Below are 11,553 nucleotides of genomic sequence, written 5' to 3'. Positions count from 1 at the left end.
GTTGGTAAAAAGACAGTAGCAGCTCATAAAAAGCAAATGGAACTTTGGCCGTGAGCTCTTAAAGCGCAGACCGGACACTTTTAGAAATGAAATGGCCATCTTTAATCTTTTTTTTTGTGAGTACAGTAAGTTGAATCAAAAAAGGAGAAATACAATGCCTATCAGGATGGGGAGAGGCACCCACAAAAGGGGAAATGGGATAATCTTTACAAACTGAGGCAGTCCATGCCCATCATGAGTCTCTGTCTTGAGAAAAATTTAAGCATCAAAGGTTTCCAAGATTGCCATTTCTGCTCTTTTTGGATAGAATGTAAGGGACGAACTAAGAATTCCTTCATCTGAACCAAGGCACAATGAGTGATCTTTTTAAGAGTATAGAAAAGAGGGGGAATGATCCTTGATGACTCACTGAAAGATAGCTTCTGTTCTGCTATTCCAACATACCCACAAAAAGGCTAATCTCCATTCATTCCATAAGGGTATATCAAGCCCTTTACATTCTCCAAGAAGAATTTCAGAACTTGTGAATTTATGGGGGTGTACTGACTTGCAACATATCCAAAGAGTATCCAACAGCTTGTTGCTAGCTTGACAATTTATAAATATATGTTTAATGTTCTCTCCCAGGTTACACCTTTTGCACAAGCCAGCTCCAACCTTGCATTTAAGAGCTTTTTGGGCAGTCCAGATCCCCTGATGTAGGACGAGCCAAGCCAGCACACACTACTTTATTGCGGCAGCAAAGGCCCAGACACACTTAAATCTATATGACCATTGCTTGGCACTCCATTCGATCTCCCACTTGGCATTCAACTTCCTTCTCAGCACTTGATCAAAATCTGGTAACCTGCTGAAGTTCTTGTATATCTTCCAGACAAGGTCTTGGAAAGAGCTTTGCTTGCTGTGAATAGATCCTGCATCCCTCAGCATCACTTTTAGTTTTTCGAGCCTGCAAACAATAAGAGCCAGACAACCAGTAGAGATGTTGAAGGTGTTAGTAATTTGGTTCTCATTCATACATTGTCCATTCACTTGGAAGGTCTCCCCATCTTTTAATTCCTACCTTAAAGCATTTATGAGCAGTCCTTGTGAGCAAAGATTTCTTCATTGAGGGTATCAAGCCAACCCATATGGAGTCCTGCAGGTAATGTTCAGATATGGCTGCTTCATTGCTGATCTTCATTTTACTCTTGATGGAAAACCATGCTTTCCAAAATGAGCAAACCAGCTGGGAGCCAATGGGTCTGAGACACCATGAGGAGGTGACAACATCATGTAGGTTCAGGTTTCTCCAAGCTTTGTATTCCTGCAAAGTAAAATTATGGACATTCCTTGTAAGTAGGCAAGCCCAAAAGTCAGTACTACTGCATGCCTTGGCAATCCATTTCCCGGCCATCTTTGTAGACAGTGTTTCCAAATTTAGGACTCCAAGTCCTCCTCTGGCCTTGGGCATACAACATACATGCCAGGCCACCTAGGTATCTTTTTGACTTCAGAATTTCCTCCCCAAAGGAATCTTCTAGTAATAGCATATACCTATTTCATTTGCAAATTAGTGGGCTTCCAACAAGACAGAAAATAGATAAGGGAGGGTAAACGGTAGTGATTTAACACAAAGGTTCTGGAGGGTAAAGAAGGCTGATAAGACTGCCAGAGAAAACACTTCCTTGTCAATAACCCATTCCCATCTTTGACTCATGGACACCTTAAAGCCCGTAGGGATCCCAAGCAACCTAAAAATCTGCCATCTGGAATCATTGTACAACCTGCCATACTCACTACATCAGGAATTTGCTCATTTGAAGCCTTAAAACCAGTCTCGTGGTGGTTAATCTGAGACCCACTGGCCAAGCAAAAGAGGTTAAGGCAGTCCAAGAAACTATTAGCAGAGTTGTCATCTGCATTACATAAGGCATTTGTATCATCAACAAACATTTGCAGGCACAGATCGGACCCACAACCTGCCACTGTGAAAGCAAGGGCACTGCTAGCTTCAAGGAGCTCTTCCTGCTTCAAAGAATCTCTAAGCTCTAGGAGTCTAGGAGGGGGGGGGGGGGGGGTTCAGAATTGGAGAGGGATTCCTCTAGTTGAAGAATCTCCCCTGCTATCATCATCCTTCTATCAGCTCTTACTTTCTTAGCTACTTGCTTGTACTGAGTGAGAATATGCTGAATCTTTCTAACAGAGTTTTCCCAAGCTATTGCAGGAGATTTATGACTGTCAAAAGAGTCCCTAGTGAAAGCAAGGGCACTGCTAGCTTCAAGGAGCTCTTCCTGCTTCAAAGAATCTCTAAGCTCTAGGAGTCTAGGAGGGGGGGGGGGGGGGGGGGGGGGGGTCAGAATTGGAGAGGGATTCCTCTAGTTGAAGAATCTCCCATGCTATCATCATCCTTCTATCAGCTCTTACTTTCTTAGCTACTTGCTTGTACTGAGTGAGAATATGCTGAATCTTTCTAACAGAGTTTTCCCAAGCTATTGCAGGAGATTTATGACTGTCAAAAGAGTCCCTAGTGAAAGCAAGGGCACTGCTAGCTTCAAGGAGCTCTTCCTGCTTCAAAGAATCTCTAAGCTCTAGGAGTCTAGGAGGGGGGGGGGGGTCAGAATTGGAGAGGGATTCCTCTAGTTGAAAAATCTCCCCTGCTATCATCATCCTTCTATCAGCTCTTACTTTCTTAGCTACTTGCTTGTACTGAGTGAGAATATGCTGAATCTTTCTAACAGAGTTTTCCCAAGCTATTGCAGGAGATTTATGACTGTCAAAAGAGTCCTTTATGACTTGCTGCATTTTATCCTTAATATACTTGATACCAAACAGAGATTTATCTAGATGAGGCCAACCTGCTTTGTAATTAGTTTGAGCTCTATGCAAGTAAAAAAATACAGGCTTGTGATCAGAAAGCAACAAGGAGGAATCACTTTTGCAATTAACTAACCAGTGATCATGTAGGACATTGATTGACATGTAAATTCTGTCTAACCTGGCAGATCTAAAACATTCACCAACCTCCTTATTATTCCAAGTAAACCCAATATCTTCTGACACATCAAGTAGGTTCAAGGACTCAACCATATCTGTCCAATTAGCTTTCTCTATACCTGAAATTACCTGGCCCAAACTTCTTGACCTGTCTTCAATTTTCTCTACCATATTAAAGTCTCCAGGAATAACAATTCTTTTTGGTAGCTTGGAAAGTTCTTGCCAGCATATAGCTATGTCAGTCACAACATTAGGTGCATATACACTAACCAAGGTGTAGTTAATGGGGTTAGAAAAAGAAACTGCAACCCACATGCCATTCTCAGAGTATTGTACATCAGATATCAGATTTTTCCATTTACATGATATGCCAATTGCTATATAGCACAACCCGCAGAAGGCTGTAAGGGATTTGTTATGAAAAAATTGACATTGACAAAAATTCTGCACAAAATACAAAGTTGCATGCGCAGCACTATCTGTAGTGGAAATGGAGGCTGAAATGAGCCCGAATGGAAAATCTGAGGAGACCGAGCTCTACATACATTCCCAAAGTATTTTTTGACATGCTGACGCTCACCAAAGCTCAGTGAAATCAAAGAAAGTGAACAAACGTGTGTTGGCGATCAAGCCCGAGAGGACGTAACGTGTTCTAATATCAATTGTTGGAAATAGAGTTGCAAGGAAACACACACAACTTGGAGAAGACAAAGAAGCTCAAGGCACACAACAGAGAGTAGTATTGCTTAGTGTGCAATGAAAAAATAAGATAGCCCTAGAGTGATGGGTGCATATACAATGCTCAAGGGAAAAAACCTCCTAGTGAGGGGAAAAATGCCCGAGCGGTTCTAAGTGTGTTCACACACATCACTACTACCACATGTATATGGTAACAAGGGGGACGAGAGTTATCGAGAATGAGTGCCTACAATTACATGTCTTTTTTGTTGTGTTTCAATTAAAAATTAGGTCTTAATGAGTGCCTACAATTACATGTCATTTTGGTTGTGTTCTACTATAAAAATATATTTTTCAAATACAAATATAATCACAATTGCCTTATATGTTACATTGGGCCACTTAAACAACAAGGTCAAAAGATCGCATTGGTATTTTAAAACAAAATAAAGTAAAATAAAAAGTCATCGACAAACTAAAGCGAAAATAATATTAATAAGAAAAGGTAGGTTTAGTAAGCATTAAAAATAATTAAAAATCCTTTAAATAAAATTTCAAGAGGTACTTAAATGAAAAGATTCTTAAAATTGTATTATTCAAATACACACATAATTACAAATGCTTTATATGTTACGATGGGCCCACTTAAACAATAGGTGAAAGGATCACATTGGTAAATGGAAAGGTAGTAAAATAAAAACAATGAAATAAGGAGACTCATTCACAAACTAAAGTAAAATAATATTTTAATGCTTCTATACGAGAAAGTAGGTCTAATAAGCTACTTTTAATTTAATAAAATAGACAACTTAAAATATTGCACTATCTGACATCATGGGAACAAACTTTTATGTATGCACTCCCTAGTGCCGTGTTCACCAAGGCCTTTTTTAGACGGTCATAAACATGCGATGACTAAGTTAAAAAATCTATTAAACATCACTTATATCATTAGTATCTAGGGGCACTAGCCTCTTATTGCATGTGAAAACATACCTCAGAGGAGGAGAAAGGTGTATAAATTTCTAGGTGCCTATCTTGGTTAGTGGAAGGGTCCTTAGTTAAGGGTTGACTTCCATTCGAATATTATTTCAAAAAATCTAAATGAGGATAGCCTTGTTGACTTGTTAAAGATTGAATTCGTGTTCTTGCAAATGGGAATTGTAGACGTCAGCTAAACGCGGACTTTATTGGACATAAAGATTGTTCCAATTTTTGGGGCCATCCGCGTACTAGGACCTTTACCCCAGGAGAGGTGGTGCATCTCCTAGCTTTTGCAATGTGTCCCTCGTGGGGCTTCAAGGCTTGAAAAAAGACTGTAAGACTAAAGATGGTGGGACCCTCAACTGTTAATTGAGGTGGATCTAAACAAGGCTCCTAAACTAGTAGTCCCTATTAAGGATTGCACAGGTCAGGTTCTGCATGAATAGAAAGTTCTTTACAGAAATTTGCCTAACTCCTGTTTCCACTGTTTCCAGCAAGGGCATTTAGTTAAGGACTGTCTTGTGCTACAGGCAGGTAAGCAACAAAAGCAAGCAGGTAAAGACACCAGGAGTGCTCCTCAAAAATATTTCCAACCAGTCAATAGAAGGAATTCTGTGAGACAACAGAAGAAAAGTTCTAACTATAGCCAGAATTCTAACTACTTTGATGTTCTTCTTGAAGAAGTGTTTGATCCATTTACTATGGATGACAAGGCTCAGATAGTGAAAGACACTCATAATCCTTAGCAAGAAAAAGGTGAGTCCAGTGGATCAAAGGATCCACTTCCTGCTTAGAACGACCTTCCAGATAGCCCTGAAGACTCAGCTAGAGGGATTTCAGAATCTGAGGATGATGGGGAGTTCATAAGGAATACTCAAGATCCTGGGAAGGTTCCTTCTATAGATGTGCAACAATTCACTAGAGAATTAAACGAAATGGACAGCCAGACTAAACTCCAGATGGTCAGTTCCCCCACTCCCTCTGTGGATATATTGATGACGCAAGTAAAAGAGGAGTCACTCCCTAACATGAAGGTTCCCAAATCTAAGAGGAAGGTTGAGAAGTCCTCTGACCCTAACAGGGCATCTGTGGTAATGGAAAAACCCAATAAAAGCAGTACGAAATGATTTGTCCAGATTTGCATGGTATTACTTTGAATTGTAAAGGTTTGACTGACTCAGCTAGACCTTTGGCCATTAAAAAATGGATGCTCGATCTTTCCTTCCATCCAGATTTTATATGCTTATAGGAGTTAAAGGTTGCAGGTAAGAATTTGGAACTTAATCTAAACAGGTTGGGCTCTCGCTACCAATGGTATCTGTTGTATAAGCTCACTTTGTATGTCCAGTGTGGGCAAAATTTTGCAAATGCAGTTGTAGTTTTAAAGGTTGTTTCAAAGGCAAAAATTTGGCATGCACGCTTTGGGCAATTGAATTTTGCTGGTTTGCTTTGTTTGCAAAAATTTGATATGGTTGCTTCTTTGCCACCTCTTGAGGAAGCATGTTTGTGAAGGCTGTATTTTGGGTAAGATGCAGCGTTCGAAGTTTCCAAAGGATGGTTAAGTTAGGGCTCATGTAGGTTGCAGCTTATGCAACCTACATGGTTAAGTTAGGGCTCATGTAGGTTGCAGCTTATGCATAACTATGTTTTTGGGCCCATGCAAACTCCGTCCTTGGGCAATTACCTTTACTCTGTGACTTTCATTGATGATTACTCCAAGCATGCATGTGTGTATCCTCTTAAAGCTAAGTCCTAAGTGTTTATGTGCTTCAAGTAATTTTTGGCTATGGCTGAAAATGTCTCTAAATGTACTATGGCACCCTCCATTCATATCAAGGGGGGAGTATACATCTCATGAATTTAATGCATTTCTCTCTAGTTGTGGGATAAAACACCAATGTACAATGCCGTATAAATCTTAGCAAAATGGTGTTGCTGAGAGGACAAACAGGTCACTTGTACAGAAATGGCACGATGTATGGTCAAAAGTCAAGATCTGCCACGTTTGTTTTGGCTTGAGGCTATCATGTGTACCCTTGTGTACTTATAACAGGTGTCCTATGAAAGCTTTGGAGTCTATGACTCCTTATGAAGCATGGCATGATAGAAAGCATTCTATTGATCACATGCGCGTTTTTGGCCGTTTGGCTTATGCTTTGGTGCCAAAATGCAACACACAAAACTGAATGATAAAGTTGTCAAATGCGTTTTTGTTGGTTATAGTGCTGAAAGCAAAGGTTACAAGTTGTACCATCCACAAACAAAGCGTATCTTGATTTCACAAGATGTCGTGTTTGTGGAAGATTCAGTTCAACACTTGCTGTCAAGTATTAGAGACAGTAGTAAGCTCACATGACATTTATGACAGTTTGTTGCCTCTTTTCAGTGGTGGAAACTTGAATGTAAATTCTGATGAGGCATGTACAACCTATGGGGGTTTCTGAAAATGCTACGGATCAACCTATTTTTGATGTAGATGTACTTGATGTGGAAAGGGCTGAAAATGAGCAAGCTAGAGGTATGCCAAAATGGCTGGTTCATACTTTGCGTGACAATAAATTGGATGCACCTTTGTCTAGTAGTACTCGTTCAAGTTCCCGCCATGCCTCTTATGCATAAGGCTATTATGCTTTGGCCACTTCTAGCGTATGTGATGTAGAAGAAACTCTCTCTTTTGATGAAACACAAAATGCAATAGATTGGATGGCTGCCATGGAATCAAAATATGCTGCAGTTATAGAAAATGACACATGGACTTATGTGATTTGCCTCCTGGAAAAAAGGCCATTGGTATGAAGTGGGTTTACAAGTTGAAACGCAAGCCAAATGGTGAGATTGATCGCTATAAGGCTCGACTTGTTGCAAAAGGCTATGCACAACAGAAAGGCATAGATTATGAAGACACTTTGTTTCCACTTGTCGTATGACTAATGTGCATTTTTTATGTGTATTGGCAGCTCATTTTGGATGGGATGTATATCAATGAGACATTGTTACTGCTTTCTTGAATGGTACATATTTGAGGAAGTCTATGTGATGCAACATGGTGGTTTTGTCAAGAAAGGACAAGAGGATAAAATGTGCAAATGTAAGAAATCTTTGTATGGGTTGAAGCAGTCTCCTCGTGCTTGGTATGAGAAAGATGACACTCATTTAGTCAAACAAGGCTTTTGTAACAGTCCAACAGAAATTACTTTGTATGTAAAGCGTGAGGGTGATGTACTTCTCATCGTTGTTCTAGATGTGGATGATTTGCTGATCACTGGTTTGAACGAGGCACATATTGCTAAATTTAAGGCTGTTGCATCATTCATTAAGACAAATGTGAACCCCAAAAGGGCCCTTTAGATTAAGGGATGATTATGCATGGACCAATAGGAAGAGGGTAGTGGCCACAGCTACACCTACAAAAAAGGTAGGGGGGAGGCTATTTGTCTCCCTCATAATAGCTTTGTCTCCCTAGAGAGAAAGGGAGGGGGGGGGGGGGGGGGGGGGGGAGGGGGGTGTAGGGTCACCATATAACTTTTATCTCATTAACTACTCCTTTCACTCCAACATATATACACTATCCATTTGTGCATAAAAAAACCCTAAAAATTCAAAAAAAAAGAAAAACAAACCCTTACTTTTTAACCTCCAAAGCCCCTCATAACCTATTATATGATCAAAAACCTATTTTCCCTCACTAAAATATTCTTTCTAGACCATCTTTTCCTGCAACCTCTCACATCTGATTCTCTCCAAGCTCTCCATCGTTGCACCACCTATGGAAGCTCTCCATGGCTCCTTCCAAGCACCTCTTTTCCCCTGTCCATGGGTGCATCAACCTTACACTCCATACCTGCACCACCTACGGAAGCTCTCCATGGTTCCTTCCAAGCACCTCTTCTCCCCTGTCCATGGGTGCAACAACCTTTCATTCCATGGTTGCACCACCTATGGAAGCTCTCCATGGGTCATTCCAAACACCATTTCTCACATCTCAAAGGTTGCAGCAACCTTGCACTCCCCTCTCCCATCTTCATCTACATGGATGTCTCCAAGTTCTCCATGGCTGCACCACCTATGAAAGCTCTTAATGGATCCTTCCAAACACCACTTCTCCCCTCTCTGTAGTTGCAGAAACCTTGCACTCGCCTTTCCCATCTTCATCTACATGGCTCTCTCCAAGATCTTCATGGCTATACCACCTATGGAAGCTTTCCATGTCTCCTTCCAAGCACCACTTCTCTACTATCCATGGCTGCAACAACCTTGCACTCCCATCTCCCATCTTCATCTACATGCCTCTCTTCAAGCTCTCCATGGCTACACGAGTGCGTTTTATTTGCGAGCTTTCAGTTTTGAGCTTTTGCAATCAAACCCAATTTTGCGAGATTTTTGATTTTAGATTTAGAGCCTTTTCTAACGACACAAAAAATTAATCCAAAACATGTACATACACATAGTACATGTGCTTACATGCCAAAAACGCTTTATGTGTAGATTCTCTCTTCTGAAAATCGGGACAGGTGCAACTAGGTTCTACCTTAATGTGTACATCATAACAACTCTCTGTCAATATTCAAAAAACTATGTGTTGTTCACTTTCTAATTTCTCGTCCAAGAACGTTGCAACCATGCTTCCAGCTGACTCCAATCTCTTTTGCGTTTCTTTGGAAATACCATGTCTCCCGTTACGCTTCCTGCTACTACTGGAGCCTCCTTGTGTAAGAGTAGCATTTGTATTGTTCATGCGTCATAGTGGTGTTGCAAAATCTGCAAATTTAAATCCACTTTGTACCAAGCTTTCACTCTCTTCCTTTGATAAATTGGTTCCAATATCCACTTGCCACAAAGTAGGAACTACATGTGAGAATTTAACTTGCCTCTGTACTTTTTGTGTGTGGCCTACTTCATAATTGCAGAACCATATCCACTGTGCAATTGTCCTGTCTTTAAAAGTTCTCTTAGACCAAAAACAAGCAGCAACCATTCCCACATTACGGCTTTGTAATTTGTTACCACAACTTTTTTTCCCTACCATTCCAAAACATTTCCTCATGCAATAGGCTGGCATCCTTCGTAAAGCCCACTCTTCACGGGCAACTTGGACCTCTTGAATACACCTTGTTGAATTCTCCCTAGGCTGCACTGGAATGCTATCTCCTACTTCACTGTCAGTGACAACATATACTTCTTCATTATCCTCTCTATCAAAATGTATACTCCGTGGTCTCCCTCTGGTTTTTCGTTGTCTTGCTTCCATTACATATCCAGGTTTATGTGAGCTTGTACCGACTGCACATGTTTTCTTCTTCCGTTGTACTGTCCCTTTGTCACCTTCCATCACAAGCTCCTCATACAAAGGACTACCAGCAACCAAGCCTTTTAATGTACTCGTAAAATGATTTGGATTTGGAGATTCTCTACGTTTGGAACTGGCCATCATTGCTTCTATGGAAGGGCCCGTTCCGATGTATTTGCCTGTGGTGTATCCCAATCTTTTTGCACATTGAATATATGCATTCAAAACATCACTGACACATGCATCATAAAGTGAGATTTTACGTTTACCACCTTCACCTGCCAGCCAACTAGCATGGATGTTGTCTGACAAGTTTATACTTGGAATTTGAGCTCTCTCCCATGGACTCTTATTGACCTATAAATACAAAACAATTAAAACCATATAAATGTAAGCCTCTGTTTTCAAGTATTTAATAAGAACCAAAAAAATGATTGATATACCATTGTCTCAGCGCTTCCCCAATGGGAAATCCGTTGCTCCCACCAATTAAACCATCTCTCTAAAGCCTTTTTATTATCCCCTATCACATATTTCACCCACCATTCTCGTATTGTGGAAGCTATACGAGAGGCCTCATTTGTAGTCTTTGCTAAGCGCCATGCTTCACACATTTCAATGTGATGCATTTGTCTATCTGTAGCGACATGTTTTCTTGTATGTTTGTGTAGACTCTGCTCCCAATGGAAAAGACACGAGCGCTCCCTTCCCTCCATTACATTATGCCGTCCACCATTGTATACAACTCGTATTGCTAGCCAATTAGCCCCAGCTTCATCAGACATAAATCCAACAAAGTCTGCTGGTTCATGCCCACACCTCTCCATAACTGTGTTTAAATTTCTCCAAAACAAGATTTGTGTTTCTTCGTCTTCTTCTTTACATTCACATATTGCAATCACTTGCAATGGTCACATGCTGTACACATAAAACAAATAAGTAATAACATGTGTCTTATATCAAACATGCTATCTACCATATTTTTATAAATTCACTTACCCAGGATCATAAACCGAGCAGGACATAGTTGCCCATCCTTCAATTCGATGAGTATGATCAAAGTGCACCCAAGCACTACTCAAATCTCCTGTCCCTCCTCGCCTCATTCTATTGACTAGTTCAACTCCAGAAGCAGGTCCTTTTGTGGACATTTTGAATACATAAGATTTGTCGTTAGGTCCACCTTGGCCTGGAAAACGACTTCCATGAAAGAATGTAAAAACACACCATTTCTGTAGCAATAGTATATTGTCGTATCCATCACCAACAACCTGACCCTGTTTAGCTTTCTCATTTGACAAAATACTTTTGAATCCCCTCTTTTGAACAAGGGGCATCATTTCCTCAAGAAAATGGTTAAGCTCTACATCAGTGGCTTCTAAATCATCTTCTTTAGTCAATGATTGAAATAGCATTTGACGAGCAACTAACATCTGTACTTTTCTAGGACCCCCCTTCTCAATCTTTAAAACTGTCTTAACAAGATTGCACACTTTTTCAAGAGCTGCCCTTCTAGTACCTGGTTGTACATTGTGGTCATGAGCTCCCAGATGGATCACCAAACATGTTATTGTTGTTTCCTTTGGCATCACATAATAGATCATACACTTGCAAACATTTGAACAAGT

General features: G+C 40.4%; 1 protein-coding gene across 1 annotated transcript; it reads right to left on the bottom strand.

Annotated features, from left to right (window-relative positions):
* Nucleotides 1-98: 98 nt before the first annotated feature.
* On the bottom strand, nt 99-2,975 carry LOC147428169 (uncharacterized). Its single transcript, XM_086497081.1, has 2 exons — nt 1,064-2,975; nt 99-949 (listed from the first exon to the last, which is right to left on the bottom strand). The coding sequence occupies exons 1-2, from the start codon at nt 1,451-1,453 to the stop codon at nt 833-835; spliced, it is 507 nt and encodes a 168-aa protein (XP_086353207.1). The 5' UTR covers nt 1,454-2,975; the 3' UTR covers nt 99-832.
* Between the last annotated feature and the right edge of the window lie 8,578 nt (nt 2,976-11,553).

This window comes from Adiantum capillus-veneris, chromosome 23 (assembly GCF_014529385.1).
Source record: "Adiantum capillus-veneris isolate H3 chromosome 23, ASM1452938v2, whole genome shotgun sequence".
Taxonomy (NCBI): domain Eukaryota; kingdom Viridiplantae; phylum Streptophyta; class Polypodiopsida; order Polypodiales; family Pteridaceae; genus Adiantum; species Adiantum capillus-veneris.
Note: the sequence above shows the minus strand (reverse complement) of the source record. Positions and strands in the feature narration are given on the sequence as shown.